Source organism: Sander vitreus, chromosome 1 (assembly GCF_031162955.1).
Source record: "Sander vitreus isolate 19-12246 chromosome 1, sanVit1, whole genome shotgun sequence".
NCBI classification, from domain to species: domain Eukaryota; kingdom Metazoa; phylum Chordata; class Actinopteri; order Perciformes; family Percidae; genus Sander; species Sander vitreus.
The window spans coordinates 12,862,191-12,882,547 of record NC_135855.1 but is presented as its reverse complement, the minus strand read 5'-3'; the positions used below and the strand labels follow the sequence as shown (position 1 = coordinate 12,882,547).

The 20,357-nt window shown below is 37.7% G+C and overlaps 2 protein-coding genes across 3 annotated transcripts in view; both read left to right on the top strand.

Annotated features, from left to right (window-relative positions):
* The window catches only part of csnk1g1 (casein kinase 1, gamma 1), a 40,079-nt gene extending 34,551 nt beyond the window's left edge, over positions 1-5,528 (top strand). Inside the window, exons 13-14 of one of the 2 annotated variants that reach the window (XM_078269334.1) lie at positions 3,004-3,088; positions 3,287-5,528. In XM_078269334.1, coding sequence (XP_078125460.1) covers positions 3,004-3,058 — 55 coding nt within the window. In that variant the 3' untranslated portion in view covers positions 3,059-3,088; positions 3,287-5,528. Of the gene's footprint in view, positions 1-3,003 lie in introns of both variants that reach the window. The other variant, XM_078269410.1, reaches the window with a different exon arrangement.
* A 5,401-nt stretch (positions 5,529-10,929) lies between these two features.
* LOC144529777 (small ribosomal subunit protein eS17-like) lies at positions 10,930-18,628 on the top strand. The gene is given in 6 exon segments (XM_078269106.1): positions 10,930-10,986; positions 10,989-11,108; positions 11,969-12,120; positions 16,379-16,484; positions 16,697-16,762; positions 18,504-18,628. Coding segments are annotated over 6 exon segments (564 nt in total). The 5' UTR covers positions 10,930-10,944; the 3' UTR covers positions 18,582-18,628.
* Positions 18,629-20,357: the final 1,729 nt, after the last annotated feature.

Sequence of the window (20,357 nt, the reverse complement as noted above, 5' to 3'; positions counted from 1 at the left end):
TAAAGTTATTAAAATCATATTATACGTTTATGCTTCTTCCAGCTGTACACTACTTTATACCTTTTTAAATTAGAGCTGTGCCATATATCGTTCACGATAATAGCGGTATACTTTTTAATATGATACGAAAAAATTTATATGATAATGCCAATAGTCTGACTTGTTGACGCGATTGCCTGTTAATTTGTTGTACTATGTACTTATATTTTAAACAGAATCTGAATCTCACTCGTACTTACTGTTAACAAAGTTAGTTTTTACTGAATATTTAATGGAAAACTAACATTTATGCTGAAATATTAAAGTACAATTTTACAACCGTACAGTAAAGTTTTTGCATTTGTATGTTCTTGAAATTAATAATAAAACATTGTTTAGTATTTTGTCATATCAATAAGAATATCATTATCGCAGATATACCCTGAAATATCGTGATATTATTTTAGGGCCATATCAACATAATTCGCAATAATGACTGGCTCCTCTGCATTATCCTGCTTATTACTCTGCTTACTACACGGCTACTCATACAGAGGTTGCCTGCCTGCCTCCCAGTCAGGACAGTTAACTTTACCGCTGATGAGCACGGCTCTCCGGCGGAAGCCAGGTTGCCCCGGTGAGTGAGCTAACCGTGGAGCTAACTAATGCTCTGTTTGCAGTGTTGCCATTAGCGCTGTTAGCGATCCCCGTTTCCTCCACCTACTCTTTCCCTTTTAATCAGCTGCAAAAAGTAGTTACTAACAACTTTGAAAGGACTTATTACTAGGGCTGTCAGCATTAACGCTTCCCTTAATCGCATAATGCGTAATTTTTTTTTTAATCGTATTAATCGCATCGTTCAATGAAACTGGTAATTTACAGCGTCGTGGTGCATTCAAAGTTGTTAAATGCCCTTTTCCCATCTGGAAAGTTGGGTCAGTTGGGTCAACTATCTTGCAATTTCCATCGTTGTCCAACAACCTTTATCAGGATGGAGACGGGCATTCGATGTCTGACATTAGGAAACATTAGAAACTAGACAGTTAAATCATATGAGCTATTGATTTTTATTTGATTCAGCAAGCAGAAAAGATTAATTTTTTTTAAAAAGGTTAATTGCACATTCTTATTGCAAATGTAGCCTACCTTACACAGCCTATTTTGATACTGTAACATCCTCATAGCCAGGAATTCTGCAAGAAATAATGGTTACACTTTATTTGAAGGTCTCTACATAAGAGTGACATGACAGTGTCATGAATGTGTCATAAACATTATAACAGTCATAAACGTTTATGACATAACGCTTCTGCCATTAAATGTCATTCGTTTTTTTGTCATGACAAGTTAGGGTTGGAGTTAGGGTTAGGGTTCATGTGTCATGACAATGTCATGTGTTTATGACAGTGTCATGTCACTCTTATGTAGATACCGTCAAGTAAAGTGTTACCGAAATAATGAACCCACCTTCCATCCTAAATGGGCTCCTTAACTCTGCTAACACAGGGAAAATAGCTGCATAGTAGATGTTCTATAACCTTTCCTGTGATCTTTTCTCCTTTAACCTCAAAAGTTCCCTCTCTGTGTCCACCGGTGTCCTGTTGGTGTCCCGTTTGTGTGCATGTTTGTGTGGCATGTGCCCAGTCCCATCATCTTAGTCTTGCTGTATTAATCTATCTTTCTTTTCTCTTTACACTGTTTCCTCTCTCTTCTTCTGTAGCTGCGTGAAAATGCTCAACCTGTGGTGAGTCCCTCTCTGCTCGTCCACATCAGACTCATGGGACAGGGAGTGGACCAGCCTAGGCTGGGGCTCAGTGGAGTTATTTACACATTTTAAGTAGACTCTCACTGGTACAGTAGTGCCATATACCCCTGAGAACATTGTCTACTATGTGTACTATCAAGTCTCTGCCCTTTTCTACTTTTATGTCACCGCCGCCCGATGTCGTTCAGTGACAGATGAGTAAAAAATACTGTAAACAGTGCTGCCATGTGAGCGACGTGAGCAGGCATACTAACTTAAAACTTGATGTCACATCAGTGCAAAAAGAATATACAAGTACTTTGATACAAGTTAACTCAATCATCTTTTATGTACCCCTGTAACATTTGTAAGAAATCAGCAGGGCCAGACAGAATCTGTAAAAGCAGATTTCCCCCAGGTTTTCCGCAGATTTAAAAGAAAAACATAATTTTAACACATCTCCACCCCAAGAAAAAAAAAAAAAAGCTAAATTCTGCAGAGTTTCATTCTGGATCACCTCTGAAAACAACAAATAAAAAAAATCGGATATCACTCTTTTAGCAGCACATTTGGCTTCAGATTAAAGGTCTCTTAACCCTTGTTGCATGGTGCACCATTATTCGTTATTAACGAATTAATCTAAGAGTACCCAGTCACTGTCCTATGTCTTGATCCACAGCTTTTTTTTTTTCTTGTCTTCGTATGTTCTATCGACCATTTAGGCTCACCCTGTCTTGTGCTCTATGTGCACTGCTCCATTGTTTTGCATAGGAGAAATGTTGCCTTCATTGCAGCACTTTGTAGTTGAGTCCCCTCTGCCATTTGTCTGTGGGAGCTGCAGAACCATGCAAACACTTGGTGGATGACAATGCATCCATCTTGTATCCTAGTAATCTTTTGCCAGCTGCAGTTCACACTATTATGATCCCAAAAACGTATATCTGCTCAGATTTGAAAGTTTGATTTGAAATATATATATATATATAGATATATATATATATATATATATATATATATATATATATATATATATATATATATAGATATATATATATATATATATATAGATATAGATATATATATATAGATATATATAGATATATATATAGATATATATAGATATATATATAGATATATATAATATATATATAGAGATATATATATATATATATATAGAGATAGATAGATATAGATTCTTTTTTTTTCTTTTTTTCTTTCTTTTGCTTCATTTGAAGCCTCCCTCATCTACATATCGGTCTAATGTCTGTCTCTGTCCGCAGGTGCTGCTGCTTCTTCAAGCGAAAACGGAAGAAGAACACGCCGAGGCACAAATGATCATCCACCACCGGCCTGAAACGCTCCAAGGTCCGGCTCAGTTGATTGTGATTTCAGAAATCAATAAGGTCCCATTCAGAAATTAAAGAGGGAGACAACTGAAAGATCTTGATTGAAATGCTCTCTGGAGGGACCCGTTAAAATGGTTTGTTGAGATGTACAAGACGCTTGTGTCTTTTGATGGGAGTCCCTTTTCATGTTTTCTTCTTCTTTTTTTCCTCCTCCAAGATGTGGTGGAATGTTTTGCAGGCCAGTCGTCCAAATGGAAACCTTTTTTGTTGGAATTCTGCAGAGGATACTTTCTTTTTTTTTTTTTTTCTTCCCGAGACACCCAGCATTTGTATTTTTCTCTCCTCGTTGTGGACTTTATGCTCCTGTTTCCCTTCTGTGGTATTGCAAAGGAGAAGACAGATCTTCCTGTGGAATCTTGCCACCTTCAGCCTGTTGCATACTATGATGTCTTTGTTTGACTCACAAAATCATGTTTTCATTTCCCCTCTGTCAAGTCCCAGTTCAAAGTGGTTTGCCCGTCGTTAGTTTGCGAACTCATTTTGGACACAAAGCCCTTTTGGTCATTCCTGACGTGGGACTGAATGTAAACCTGAACACGCGGGAAGCCAAGAGCGTAACTGCCTATCTTCAGGCACAAAGAGCATCAGTCTGCCATTTGGCCCCTGCACTTTTTTTTCCTCCAAAGAGGCCAACCCTGGCACTGGGACCCGGGCCTGAGAGACCAGAAGACCAGAGACGCCTCCTGCACTGTGTTCTCTGAGGATGATTTCTGCTCACGCTGCTTGGTTAAAGCACTCCCCTTAACCATGCTGCAGTTAAAACACACTACAGTCTCTTTTGACTCACATGCAGTTTTGCTCATGTTGGCTTTGTGATAATGAGCAGCGACCTGACACTTGTACACGGGGCTGAAAAACGATATGCTATTTATGCTATTTATCTCTTGGTTGCCACCAGTTTTCTTACTAGTTCTAAATCATACACACTGAATGTATGGACAGAAACGTAAATGACTTTGGAGCATTTATATAATCTGTCATGCGCATGGGAAGGAAATTGCAGTTAAGGAGTTAAGACCAATGTTTAAAAAAAAAAAAAAGTGAGACCAAAACTAAGATGAGAGGAAAGGGAGGGTCTTACATGTTCTTGATCTTAATGTGATGGTTAATAATGGTCTCTACACCAGTAGACACTGGAGGATGTTGCTTTGGAGTGATGAGAGCAACTGGCGCGATGCGTTTGGAAATGAAATCGCAGCCTCTCAAAGCTACTGTCCAATGCCTTAACCCCAACCAGTCGACCACCACATCACATCACCAGATGGATAAATAAAGTTGGCAGCATGATGGTTGTGAGGTTTGCAGTGCAATTTTTTTGAGGTCACCTGTATAATAAAGCCCAAAATTGTGGATTGTTCCCCAGCTAGTATCAGAGCAGTTAATGACTTCCCTTGTAACACTGAGGATGTATTCCCAAGAGAGAGCAATGCCAAATTGAAGGTTTGGTGTAATAATCTGTAAAGGTGTTGAAGTCCCTGCCCCTTGCGTGTCCATTGTGAGGACCCCTGTTGCTGCAAAGCGATGTTTGAATTGCTAAACCCCTCCCCGGCCCCTCTCCTCAACGCCTAGAGAGAAAACCCGACGTCGGCGTGAGCGGGGGCGGATAAGGGAGTCCATACCATTTTTTTTTATTATTATTTTTTTTTATTTTTTTATTTAGTGTCATGGAGGACTGCCTTGAAACAATATCCTCGAAATGTCACCTTGCCTATCCTCCGAACAGAGAGTGAATTAACGTACATAGGTGTTTTTTATTTTTTTTTTTTTTTATTTTATATCTTGCTAATGTGAATTTTTTGAATGCAATTTATTTTGTTTTGTTTTTCCATTCCAAATAGCCATGGTTTTACGGGGAAAGAGAGGGTAACAAAAAAACAAAAAGCTCAAGACCATGACTGCACTACATTTGTTGACCCCGGCTTTCCCTGACAAGACCCTGCCTTCTTAATACTGTACTTTAAACGTGCTTATTACTTTAATTGTAGCTGCCTCGTGTGCTAGGCCTTCCCTATAGGGTGCAGGGAATACACTTTAAATTTACTTTTATCCCCGCCCACTCCTTTTTTGTGCCATGACGCCTTCCTTCTTTCCTCTCTGCGCGCACACACACACACACAGACACACACACACACACAGACACACACACACACACACACACACAGTCCCAGATGAATCAACTCTGTATTTGGCATTTTGTGGACCTGCTCCATCATCTTTAGAAATGCAATGTTGTAGACTATCTCAATGAATCAGTATGTAAACCTGCTTGTTGCGTGTATTTACACTGTATAGCTTTTGGTTTATTCTCACCCCTGACATGTCAGTTACTCCAGGGTCTAAGTTATTGTGTTATTGAAAGTACTTGAATATGAAAGTCTACGGGACCTTTTTTAAAGTTTGTTTTTATGTTCTCGTCATTATCACAGTAATTCCACACAGGATTTGAGGGGAATTGTGGGGAAAATGGGCTATTCGAATGACAGGTATTAATTTCTTTGAGATGTCTCGGTGCCTCTTGAGTGTGTTTGACAGGTTGTGAGACAAACCTGGGGAGTCCTGTGCTAGCAGGTGTAAATGATGGCATGTTTTCACCCAGAGGAGTTGCCGTTTAGATGTTGGTTTGCAGGTAAAAATCACTTTTCAGTCTCTGGTAAACATTCACCGTAATGCATCTGTTGTCGATGAAACCCTTCATTATTTCGGACACCAAACCTGTGACATCTGCTGCCTGGGATTCTCCCCACAAAGCATTAGCGACACGCCCGGCTGTTTCATCCCAGCTACCTGAGAAAAGTTGAAAAGTATTTCTGTGTAGTGAGATGGATATCCAGACTATATAGCCTTCAGCGTCCCCCCTGAATTCCCCGAGTGCCATTCCTGAGACTACTACTAGACCATGCCTTTTACCTGTGCCAGGAAAATATGAAGTTGAATGTTTTTTTTTGACCATCGCATTCCACCTTGTGTCCTTGACGTTTCCACTGTCATTTTGAAAAATCGCAGAGCAACGTGGCTCAATTCAGTACCAGGAAGTGTTGTCAGAGTTGTTAAAGAGTGTTGGGGGGGGGGTGCAGTGTTTTTATGAGTCGCTTCTGTTCGTTTCTTTCCCCTTTAATGTTGAAACCAACACCATTTTATCGACCAAGTTTATGATTTCGGAGTTGGATTTGTGACTGGTCATCTTTGCAACCTCTGCTTCTTCCTTAAACTGGGTCACCTAACTCTTTAGCTCCCGGCTGAAATGGTAGATATAGATATATTACTCTAATGTATTTACTTTTTACTCTCTGGGCCTCATACAGAGCAATATAGGAGTACTCTGTATGGTTTGTATCTGCTGCATGGCTTATCTGGAGACGACGGTGAGCGGTCTCTCTCTCTCTCTCTCCAGGGAATTTTCTCCCCTGTAGAGCTCATATACTGTTGGGTCAGTGAGACGTTATGGCTTTCAGTCCTCATGTAAAACGAATAACTTTTTCATGTCTTCTCACAGCACATTCCATTTCAGTTCCCATTATTTCTGATATACTTCACTTCAGTCAGACTCGTGTTTTATAGCTTTGGTTGTGTGTAAGTCACATTCCTGTGTGTCAAAGCTGTGTAAATCAAAGCAAAGGACAGTTAAAGTGTGAATGAATGGCTTAGGTCTTTATGGGTTCTCTGGCACTTTTTCCTTGTTGCTGTACTGTAGAATTGTCTTGGATTTACTGTATATTTTTCTTTTGAGGGAGAGGTTTTAGGGTGGCATTTACTGCAATATTGTGATGATTATTTGAAAAATTGTAAATTGTACAGAGTTCACAATTACACTCTTTCTTCTTTCTGTTGGGATATAAAATATGTATTCTTTGATTTTTGTTTTCCTCTCAGACTGTGGAAAATCAAATTGTACAGCTCCAAGAGTTTATCCTCCCCCTCAGCATTGATTTTCTTTTCTTTTTTTCAGAGCTATGATTAAGAGAAATCTTAAAACTGTAAATAAACATTGTTGAAATATGAATGTCACTTCAAAAATGTATTTGAATGAGTTAGTCAAGGGCTTCAAGAATGAAGGACCCACATTTCTTCTTTTTATGGTTTCATATTTTTAATTTACAGAAAGATAAAGGTCCTTTTTATCTGAGATACCTATGTTTTTTTTGTTGTGTTTTTTCCACTCCTTGGATTCATACAATACAATGTGTCATATGAACCTTATAAAATCACTTTTTATTCCCTCCACACCTAAAGGGAAACTCCAGTTTGCACCCTTTTTTATGTAAAATAAATGATCTCTCCACCTTGTGTGAATGCCTTTTTCAAGATAATTTTGTATTAATTGCTGCAGATACTGTATACTGTATTTTGCAAATATACACAGTGGATGAATCCAGCTAGTTTACACTAATTTCAGTGTAGATTAATTTTGTCTTCATGGATGCTCAGTGCCTGTGTCAGGATTTCAGTCTGACCCTTTGGAACTTCTTAGATGTTTTCAGAGTGAATGAAAGATCTGATTTGAAGTGTTTGGGGGCAGTATTTACACTTCAGAGAGGAGGGGGCTTTTGCAGGGTTTGCAGGATATTCTCGGATTTTTCTCTCCACTTTTATTAGGAATTTAACAACATAACGTATTATCATAGTTAATATAAATGTGTACAGCACATGTTGCACTCCAATATGAGTTACCACAGTCAATGGTGAGATTGTGCATGCCTCTAAATTAATGCAATGTCCCCTTGTCACAGGTTACATAGAGTATGTCAGTGAGTTGTGATATATATATATATATTTCTTTTTTTATTTGAATATTTTTTAGAGGCCGGATGAGGTCTAACTATACAGTAGCCTAGAAATCTAGATGCACCCTAGCAGCAGCAAATGTAATTTGCAGCCACCTTGATGTGGGTCTGGCATGTCAGGCTAAACTATCCAGTCTTTCACAGTTAAAAAAGTTTAGAAAAAAGTAAGACAAAGTAAACAGCTGACCCACAGGTTGAAAACTGCTGATGCAAGTAATATAAGTAAAAGTAAATATTGGGATAAAAATGTACGACATAATTTCACTAAAGCCTTGTTTCCAAAAGCATCTTAAAGCTAACATAATCTTAGTCCCATGGAATTGCATTTCACCGGTTTTTAAAAACATCGATTCAAATTGTCAAAAATAAATGTTTTGTCATTTTTAAATTCTTGCGAAATACACACTTTATACATATATAGGACATATATATATATAGGAGTGTGGTCACGTTTTTCAGAGGTGGGTAGTGAGTAACTAGGATTTAAGTCAGTGCATTGTATAGGATTGGCTGCTCGTCATTTTGGGGTCCACAAATAATGTTCCACTACATGTTACATGTCAGAGGTAATATATTGTACATTTCCTACAACACTTACTGTATTTAACAGTTGTACTTAATAGTTTCTTTGCAGAATAAGACTTAAATTCATTATTGTATATTGTCTTAAAATATTTTTTTTACACATTATTAAATATAGCTGTATATAGCTACTATATGTAAAAATAGATTTTGTTTATTTAATTTAAAACATGTCAATATGAAAACAAATATGTAATGCAATGAATACACAACACATTTGAAGATTGAATACATTTTATTGCAACTTGTTTACATAAGATACGATGAGCAAATTCAGGTGTTGCAGCGGCGTAAGGACAGAAAAATAAGTATGGATAAATAGAGAAAAGCAAAAAATAATAATAGGAGTATGTCATATAGAAATAGAAAGTATATAAGAGCAATTAATCAAAATTACAAGGCAACACATGCATGGGCAGTGTTGTACTTAAACTTGTGCGTCTCAAGCGAGGTGACACAGTGGTGTTGTTAGTAGCAGCAAAGTCAGCATGTATATGCTGACTTTGCTGCAGCGCTGAGTATGTGAGTTGCGCCCATGAAAAATTTGCCAAATCTTCTCTGCCAATGCCAAACAGCTTATTCTGCCATTGACTCATTTGGTGGATTGGATGATTCTGCCTATGGCAGTTGGATCGTAGGGTCAAAGTGTGGAGAAGACGCAGAGAACGCTATGCTGATTGCTGCACCGATAGAGTAACACCTTTTGGTGGAGGCAGTGTGATGGTGTGGGGCGGCATCCCTCACTGGAAAAACGAGGCTTGTTATCATTGGAGGCAATCTCAATGCAGAGAGATACAGAGATGAGATTCTGCAACCAGTGGCAATCCCATATCTCCACAGTCTGGGACCGAACTCTATCCTCCAAGATGACAACGCTCGCCCCCACAGGGCGGGGTTTATAAGAGACTACCTCCAGAATGTGGGAGTGGAGAGGATGGAATGGCCTCCAGCAGTCCTGACCTCAACCCCATTGAAAACTTGTGGGATCAGCTTTGGCGTGCTGTTCGTGCCAGAGTGACCAACACAACCACGTTGGCTGACTTGCGACAAATGCTGGTTGAAGAATGGGATGCCATCCCACAGCAGTGTGTGACCAGGCTGGTGACCAGCATGAGGAGGAGGTGCCAGGCTGCTGTGGCTGTGTTTGGTTCTTCCACACGCTACTGAGGCTCCTGTTTGTGAAATGAATCAATTGTTAAATTGCCAATATGTCTTGTTTCTTCAAACTTCAATCATCCAATCCACCAAACGAGTCAATGGCAGAATAAGCTGTTTGGCATTGGCAGAGAAGATTTGGCTAATTTTTCATGGTGTCACGCAACCCAAAGACTCAGCGCTGCTGCTCATCTCACAAATGCATGTTCCTTACAAATGGGGAACCATTTGAAAGGGAACTAAACAGGCTTTCCAACGGTATAAGATTTATTGCCAAAAAGCATTGTTACCACAGAGAAATAATCTACTAAACATAAATTTCCTTACCTTTTGTGCTAAGTTTATATATGTATGTATGTATGTATGTATGTGTGTATATATATATATATACACATATATATATATACACACATACATATATATATATATATACATATACATACATACATACATATATATACATACATATATATATATACATATATATATATACACACACATACATATATATACATACATATATTTATATAATACATACACATATGTATGTATATATATATATATATATATATACACACACACACACACACACACTACATATAAGCAGGCTACAGTGTATGTCAGAGTATGTACAATCTACTATAACAGCATACACCAGAATATGGTTATACTTACTGTACATTAAATGATAGTGTACGTAAAATGATTTATGCAGGGATTTTATTTTGATTTTTTGGGGGGTTTTTCAGCCTTTCATTATTTATTTTTTGACAGGACAGCTAGGTGATAAAGGGGGGGAAGACATGCAGGAAATCGTCACAGGTCAGATTCGAACCCTGGACTTCTGCATCCAGGCAGTATATGTGTGCCTGCTCTACCCACTGACCCAACCTGGCCACTATGCAGGAATTTTTGCTTGTAAGTGATTTTTCATTCTTACATTCATTCTTTTACTTATGTAGCTAGAGGATGTAAGAACTTGATCCACCATCTTCATATCCACCTCCCGCCGGTAGTCGTCGCTGCTGGCCGCGGTGGTGATGTGTGACAGCGCGTCAAAACTATAAACTTCCTGTATGAACATCCGGTGCCTCTCTTCCACCGGTCCGAGTCAACATGGTGGGTAACACAGAGAACACTTCACCTCACCAGCCCTCACAATCCTGTTCAATCCTCACTGTCTGTCCGTCCATCAAGCGGTTACAAGCATCACTCTGCACACAAACGGCACAACGTTTACAAACGCTGGAATAGATGGCACTTTAGTGGCGTTGAATATGTGTAAACACGGGCTAAAATGTTCGCAGGTTACTGGCAACCAAACGGTCAAAAACATAACCAAGAATATCACCTGTACACAATTCTTCATATGAAGTATCTGCCGGTTTATGTTTTTCTCTGCTTTTCAAATGTCACCTGTCGTCGCTGTTGTTTACAGAGGAAATCATTGCCTTCTCAACGGTCAGTGTAACCGTCGTTAGGGGACTAAAGTGTTATATGATAGTACGTTACAAGTCAAATTTTACAATTATTTCAGGATTTTTTACTGGGAGTATCCTTTCAAAACCAATAGCCTGAAATCTTAATGACAGTTTGACTCAACATTTTATCTTAAAAATTGTGTGTGTGTATATATATATATATATATATATATATGGTGCTATGACTTGGTGGTCAGAAAAACATTAAGCGCAAGGGCAGGGTACACTAAGTGTGCCTTCATTTTCTGATATTCAGTGATTAAATTGCTGTTAATGTGCATTTTTCTTAGCCTTTAAACGGATTTGAGGACACTTCCAGGCACCTTTAGTACCACAACTACAGTAAAATGCCCTCTGCAGTACAGTTGACTTCAGTACAGTGACTTCATGTGATAAAGTTGATACATTTGGTGGAAATGCACCGCTTTCATTTCAGGCTGTTGATATTTACTTTAGATTTAGCCTACAGTTAGTGGCAAATTAAACTTTGTTAGTCTGGCTGTCAAAGAAGCAGTGATAGTTAAGTACAAAACAATTGATTAGTAAGGTATTGCCAGGGACGGTATAGAGGATCTTTGGTATCGCTAAATGATTTCTGAAATACCATTCCTGCTGAAAATATTCCCAGTTTGACCAATACTGTGCAGTCCAGTGCAATACATATCAACTAGACACATGTGACTTTCCTCCACATAATATATTCTTCTGGAATGTTTCGTTACTGTATTTCTCTTGCCTCTGTCCAGAGCTTTGAATCTGCCCACACAATTCTGTCTGATATCAGGCAAATATTTCTCAGTTGTATGAACACTGAAGCATCTCTGTTTGGTTTCTCTCCAGGGGCGAGTCAGGACCAAGACAGTCAAGAAGGCCGCCAGGGTCATCATTGAGAAATACTACACACGCCTGGGCAGTGACTTCCACACCAACAAGAGGGTGTGCGAGGAGATCGCCATTATCCCCAGCAAGCCTCTGCGCAACAAAATTGCAGGGTAACTTAGTGCCATTTCAAAACTGTTTGCCTTTTATTTTGGAGTGTGCATAGTGCAGAAACATGCACTCCTGCTAGCTGGCGTTCCATCAGTTGTATCGGTAACACTATATAATAACCCTCATTAATAAATGGTAAACTTATGGTTAATTAAACTTTAGTCAATTGTCATTTCACTGTTTATTTTCACCGTTTGTGAGATGTTATAATTGATGTTATTTCGTCATTAGTGTAATATAAAATAATTAGTTCATACATTTAGATAAATAGTTAATACTTTGTCAATGGTTAATTGTTTTTCTAAACCATCTATCAACATTAAGTTCCCACTAATGCTTATAATAATTAGTGAATTAATAAGTGTTTATAAAGCATCATAAAACATTTATTTGGCCCCATGATTTTATGGTAATCCAATAAAGAGATGATTATTGATTATTTGTGAACTGATAAATGCTTTCTAAATGTTTCTAGATGCTTTACAAAGGTATTTATTAATCATTAACAAGGTATTATAATCAGTTGCAACTTTATAATAGCATCCAAATAATGTTTACTGACAGTTTACAACCTATTTCTTAAGGTTTACAAGGTTGTTAATACAAATACGTTAATAATATGTGCAACAATAAACTGTTATACATTAAAGCATTAGTTATAATTAGTAAAAATATTAGTAATTTCATTGTAGGGCTGCAGCTATCGATTATTTTAGTAATCGCGTATTCTGCCGATTATTCCATCGATTAATCGAGTAATCAGATAAGAAATACTTTTGTTTTATTGAAGCGCAATAATATTCAATAGTTTGGTTTAATTTTTGGAAAAAGCAAATTCCTATTGCCTACATTTCTAACAATATCAACATATTAATAAGTGCATTTATCATGCATCATATTACATTGTTTTTAAAGAAAACATTTTCTGAAATGCAATAACAACCTCAAACTAAGGCATACATTAAACATACATAAACATGACCTTAAGTTGGGCAACTTAACTTTCAGAACTACAAGTTTCAACCTGAGACTGATCTGTATATAGGCCTATATGTAAATATTAGTTATACTCACCCTATTTTCATATATATTTGATTACAATGTCACACAGCTCTGTCACACTTATGCTAGTAGATCGTTGATCAGCTGTTTCTCCGTGAAGAGAGAGAGGGAGAGAAAATGGTGCGCAACAATCAGCTATTTTTCCGAAGGGATAGTCAACAAGTCGGCTCTTTAGATCAAATTGTTGTCACCTCTACGTATTTTCTTGCCTTTGTTTTTGCTAGTTGTTGTGTTTGGGGTAGTTTCATCGTCCATACGACTCTGTGATTTACTTTTGTCGGCTCCGCTTTGTGGAATGGATGACTCGATGTTTTCTGTTGATATTGACGTTGTGCTATTATTGTGGTAAGCTAGTTTGATTTTGCAGTACTGTACAGAATTTTCGTTTTAATTATGTTTGAACTGATTCCAAACTTTGGACACTTTCTGTTTTCTCCAGCCTGTCTCTTCTCTTAGCCCCTCACTATTTACGCTCTTTCTTCATTTTGTAATCAGTCTTCATGGCATGTGTCGCAAGCAGCATCAGCGACAGTAATAATCCTGCGTGCGGAAACACCGTGAGCGATAGAACGTTAGTAACATTAATTAAACAAGGTTTTTTAGTAATCAAATTCATCGAGTTACTCGAGGAATCGTTTCAGCCCCATTTCATTGTTACCAGACGTTACAAACGTTTAATTACCTATCGATTGACCATTTATTAGTGATGTTTATTATAAAGTGTTAACATTTTTATCAGTACATGATTTGTCCAGCACAAGTGATTGTGTTTGTTTGCAGCCTGGTTCAGCTTCTTAAGTTCACCTCTAATGGGATGGTGACATTAGGGTATCTTCAGCAGAAGCAGCATTAAACAGAGGAGGGTCATCTGTCATTTTGGAGTACCTTTAGCAAGAGTCTATGTTGTTACTCTCATGATCTGGTTTATGGTGGACTTAAAAATATTTGTCTGGTTGTCACAGCAGTAGAGAGCAGTGGTGCTTGCCGTTGTTGCTCGATCATAGCTTAATTACCCTGAAAGATGGATTTGTCACTGGCTAAAAGCTGCTGCTGTTTCAATCCTGTCTGCTCTCTGCCCAGCGGGCAGGGCTGCTGCTCAGTTCTCCCCGCGACTGACACACACACACACACACACACACACACACACACACACACAGACAGACAGATGGTAGATGCAGAAGAAACAGGAGATGAGACAGTAAATATGACGATGACTTAAGTTGAGGGCATCTACCCTCGTTATCGTAAGTGCAATAAAAAATGAAAGGCCAATTAGTACTTTATCAAACCGTAAGTGAGTGGTGTGGCCCATGCCAGGATGGGAAATACATTTTTAACAATGTGAACTTCAACCAGCCACTGACAAATATGTTTAGATTTGATTCATTCAGTAGTAAATTATTGTTTTGAGTCTTAAATCCACCAGCCACTTTCATATTATACCAACACCCTGAGCCTTTTTGGTAAGGTTACTTGGAACACTCCGGCCCAGAGTAGTTTAATTATTTATGGAGTTTGAGAGATCACTAGAAAGTGTAAATAGTTGATCCAGACATGTCTTTAATCGTTATGATGAGTGTGAATGGAAACATAGTGATTGACTCCCACTTTCAGACAGCTGGATGTTGCAGTCCTCCAGATGCATCTCTCACATTTTCCAGACATGCGTCTTCGTAGGTCAGCTGTCAAAATGTACCAATGTTCTCTTTGCTGTTGCCTGCGGAGCCTTCAGGGTTGATGTCAAAATGAAGACTCGCTGTTGTTTGATGATGATTGTAGTCCGGGGAAGTAAGTGCATAGAAATGTCAAAGTGAGTCAGCAGGCAGTAAATTCACTGAGAGGACCTGACTGCTGTAGTCTCCTGCAGCTGTTCATCCAAAGTAAACATTCTACCCCACTTTTAATTAAGTTATTCTTGAAACGGATTTTTTATTTATTTTTTTATTGAGAAGCTACATTTAACTGTTCTGTTGCTTGTCCTGAAGAAACAGAGGTGCTGGCCTCTTGGTTTAGCTTTATTACAGTGCGTTGCCGTTATTTATGTGTTTTTATTAAAGTGAGGTCAGTCGTGTGCTTTCTCAGCAGACATCGAAGGCAGAGCACTTCAGTTGAATTAATCTGTTTTGGCGGTTTTGTACTCTCAAACTGTGGCACACCACAAAGTGATGGTTATTGCTGAGTTGATTGTTTTTTTTATGCTTTCAATTGATGTTGCAAAATGCTGAATGAATTGGGTTGGTTATTGTGGTTACTAATAGAAAGTTATCCTATTTTATTCGTTGTTTCAAGGAACGGGAGTCACAATATTTATTTATCGATTAATCTGTGTATAATGAACTTGAGAGCTGTTGCACAATAACCATTACTATTAAAGGTCCCATGGCATGACAATTTCACTTTATGGGGTTTTTTAACATTAATATGCGTTCCCCCAGCCTGCCTATGGTCCCCCAGTGGCTAGAAATGGCGATAGGTGTAAACCGAGCTTTGGGTATCCTGCTCTGCCTTTGAGAAAATGAAAGCTCAGATGGGCCGATCTGGAATCTTCCCTTTATGATGTCATAAGGAGGAAGGTTACCTCCCCTTTCTCTGCTTTGCCCGCCCAGAGAATTTGGCCCACCAATAAGAGAGAGAGAGACATCATGGCTTGAAAACAAGCGAAGCATGGCAGTTGGTCAAGGCCACACCCCCACCCTCCACCTTGCCCCCCCTCTCCTCCTCAATAGCTACTAAGCTACTAATAAATACTAAGTAAAGCTCATTGTGGGACTGGCTCTATTGGCTGTAATTCTGCACCAAGGCTGAATTTCGGGAAAGAGACTTCAGATACAGTATTAGGGACCACTGAGGCCTATATAAAAGCATCCACAAAGCAGCATGTCATAGTTTAGTGTCATTAAGTGTAGTAACAATTCCCTAGTGTTTTCGATATTGCAGATTTTTATGACTGAATTGTTAGAAATGTCCAAGTAAAATTGTGTGTTAAAATTGCTAATAAACTAAGTGATCGATTCATTCTATGTAACTGAAGAAAGAATTGGCAGTTTGTAATCCGTAACCATCTTTTACTTGCTACAGTAAATGGCAATCATCAAAATTGTAATACATCAAGCAAACTCTAAATTATCAGTCAACGTCTTTTGTTGTTGACGTGTTACTTATGCTGGTAATAATCATGTGCTCCTGTTTGTCTCTCAGGTATGTGACACACCTGATGAAGCGCATTCAGCGCGGCCCAGTCAGAGGAATCTCCATCAAGCTGCAGGAGGAGGAGAGAGAGAGGAGGGACAACTACGTCCCAGAGGTCTGTTCACATGCTTGTCTTTCTCGTTTGTGACTTTGTTTCATGAGACATTAAATACATCACGCACATCTTGCCGTTTTTAATCAGTTTGATAATGAATGGTGGAACCGGCAGTGGGAACCCAACACCTTTTTAACTTTCAAGTTGAATTGAACTTGTTAGAAAAGACAATTCAGACAGCTAATATGTTGTTTCTTTACTTCGTCTTTCAGATTTCTGCACTGGACCAGGAGCTCATCGAGGTGGATCCAGACACAAAGGAAATGCTCAAAATGCTGGTAAGTGTAAAACACATGTATTTTTCTGCTTTTATTAGTGACAGATAATTAGTTTTTTGTTCTAGACCTGAAGATTCTCATTACATGGCAGACATTCTGACTTGGAAAGCCAATTTGTTCATTTAGCACATTCACATATTATTCAGATAAAACATAACAGGTGTATTGCACAGGGAATTCCATGTGTAACTTATGACATTAATGATGGCTGTTTAATGGTTGTTTATTGAGCCAGTTTCCACAGTGCCTTGGCGACAACACATAATAGCAATAACAATGCAGACATTATTAATTAGTTATGAGGTTCACCTGTGTTTGACAAGTCAGAACGTCCCAATCAGAAAAGCTTATGACATGATTCTAGTTACATAAAAGTTAATTTGCTCACCCTCTCTGAAAGCAGAGCAGTACCTATTCTCATTTAAATATACAGTATATGAATTAAAGTTTGTGTTGATTCTAGCGGCAGTGTTTTTTACCACACCTGCTGTCGTAAAGGTCTTTTCTTTACGGTGCTGTATTGCCCACCGAGTTAGCGTTACGGGATCATACAGTTGCGATTAATGTTTTGCTCAGACAGAAAATCATTCATTTACAATAAAAGAATAAGTTACAGATGCATCGTTGCATTTCAAGTGTTGCGTACGGTAACTTAGCCTACTTTGGATGTCTCGTGAGCTAAACCGGGTAACATTGTGACTGTGTTACGAGCCAAAGCATTAAGAGTTTGTTGTAGCAACCAATGTTATAATAACTTAGATTAATATAGTGCATTTCATGAAACCCACGGACGCTTCCCAGGGGGATAAGGGAAAAGAAAATAGTAGGCCAACACAAACACAGACTAAAAGTGTCCGCGCTAAATGGAAGGGGGGCGTAACGTAATGTCGGCTACTGAAGTACAACCAGATCGCGCATTTTAAAAGTTATTTTATGAATGAAATAGACATATTACATACTTGAGGGCTAATTCGGGGTGGGTTTTGAATCATTTACAATCCTATAATTGTCTCCATCTGTTGATAGCCCAATCGGCTCGCGTTATTGCCTCTTCTCTTTCACTTTCCTTTTTAGCTTTTAGGTCTTGGTTTAATTTCCGTCTTTTCTGTGAATGGCCCTGTCCCCAGTATCAGCCATAACTACAACAGATAACTTGTAAAATAACATTAGTCCTATATAAAGAAATCTCTTGCTTCCTTTTACCTGGTTCAAAAGGCTGGATACGCTAACACAGGCTTTCCGGTGTTAGAAAGAAATCTGTGACCTGTCAGAATGTGTTACTGTAGCGTCGTCTACCTGCCGCAAATACCGTAATTCTGTGATCGCGCGGGAAAAATCAAACTCGGACAGAGGTCTAACTAAAAGCTATATAAAAATAGCGTTCTTTTTACTGTTACATATAGTCACTTTAAGGTATGAACTAGGGGTGTGACTAGACACTCGGCTCACGAAACGATAAACCATATTGGGTTTACCGGTACAATACCTGAAATTCGGTGCCAGTACCTAACGATACCTTTTTCCTGTTCTTTCCCTCTGTAATAACAAAAAATGTATTTGTTGTAAAAATAATTCCTAACCTATTTACTTACAACATTTTGGTATTTTATTTTACACACCACACAAAATAAAACCCGTCCCTACAACCTATTACAAAATGAATAACCACGTGATGACTAATGTTCCTGTTTTTTTACCCTTTATTTACTTGAATAATTAATTATTTTTCTTCCTCTTGTAGGATTTCAGTGGCCTATCCAACCTTCAAGTTACTCAGCCGACTATTGGAATGAACTTCAAAACACCAAGAGGACTGTAAAATCATGTGTAATAATCCTCCTAATAAAGAGACATAATTATTAAAAAGTGTTTTTTCTTTAGTTTTTACCCAGGAAGTGAAAACTATTTCCTAAATGATACATTACAGTCGTTACATGAGCATTCCACAAAGTGGTGTCAACCAACCTTGCTCATTGTCACCTGATACGGTCAGTCTACCTGTATTACCTTGACAGGCAGTAAGGCTCAGAGACCACAGCGAAGAATCCCACTACATTTACTTAAACCTACATTGTGTAATTTTTTAAGGTTGATTCTTAGCAAAAAACTCTTTTGTACGTTCACAAATATGTAGTATAGTATGTCGAAAAAAAAGTACAAAAGTCATAATATAGTACGTCGGAAAAATTCAGAAACAAGGTATAGTACGTCGAAAAAAAAGTCACAGTATAGTAAGTCGAAAAAAAGTCGTAAAAAAAAAGACAGTATAGGATGTCGAGAAATTCAGAAACAAGGTATAGTATGTCGAAAAAAAGTCATAATATAGTACGTCGGAAAAAAAAATCACAGTATAGTATGTCAAAGAAGTCACAAGTATAATATGTCGGAAAAAAAGTCATAGTATAGTATGTCGAAAAAAGTCATAGTAGAGCATGTTGAAAAAAGGCATAAAAAAGTCAGTATAGTATGTCGGAAAAAAAGTCTTAGTATAGTATGTCGAAAAAGTCATGGTATAGTATGTCGAAAAAGTCATACTATAGTATGTCAAAAAAGTCAGTATAGTATGTCGAAAAAGTCATAGTATAGTATGTCGAAAAAGTCATGGTATAGTATGTCGAAAAAAAGTCGTAAAAAAGACAGTATAGGATGTCGAAAAATTCAGAAACAAGGTATGGTATGTCGAAAAAGTCACAGTAAAGTATATTGAAAAAAAGTCATAGTATAGTATGTCGAAAAAGTCATAGTATAGTATGTCGGAAAAGTCATAGTATAGTATGTCGAAAAAGTCATACTATAGCATGTCAAAAAAGTCATGGTATAGTATGTCGAAAAAAAGTCATAAAAAAGACAGTATAGTATGTCGAAAAGATTCTGAAACAAGGTATAGTATGTCAAAAAAAAGTACAAAAAAAAGTCATAGTATAGTATGTCGAAAAAAAAGTCATAGTATAGCATGTCAAAAAAAAGTCATAGTATAGTATGTCAAAAAAGTCATAGTATAGTATGTCGAAAAAAAGTCATAGTATAGTATGTCAAAAAAGTCAGTATAGTATGTCGGAAAAAAAGTCTTAGTATAGTATGTCGAAAAAGTCATGGTATAGTATGTCGAAAAAGTCATAGTATAGTATGTCGAAAAAGTCATGGTATAGTATGTCGAAAAAAAGTCGTAAAAAAGACAGTATAGTATGTAGAAAAATTCAGAAACAAGGTATAGTATATCGAAAAAAAGTCGTAAAAAAGACAGTATAGGATGTCGAAAAATTCAGAAACAAGTTATAGTATGTCGAAAAAAAAGTACTAAAAAAAGTCATAATATAGTACGTCGAAAAAAGAAATCATAGTATAGTATGTCAAAGAAGTCATAGTATGTCGGAAAAAAGTCATAGTATAGTATGTCGGAAAAAAAAGTCATAGTATAGTATGTCGAAAAAAGTCATACTATAGTATGTCGAAAAAGTCATAGTAGAGCATGTTGAAAAAAGGCATAAAAAAGTCAGTATAGTATGTCGGAAAAAAAGTCATAGTATAGTATGTCGAAAAAGTCATGGTATAGTATGTCGAAAAAAAGTCGTAAAAAAGCCATAGTATAGTATGT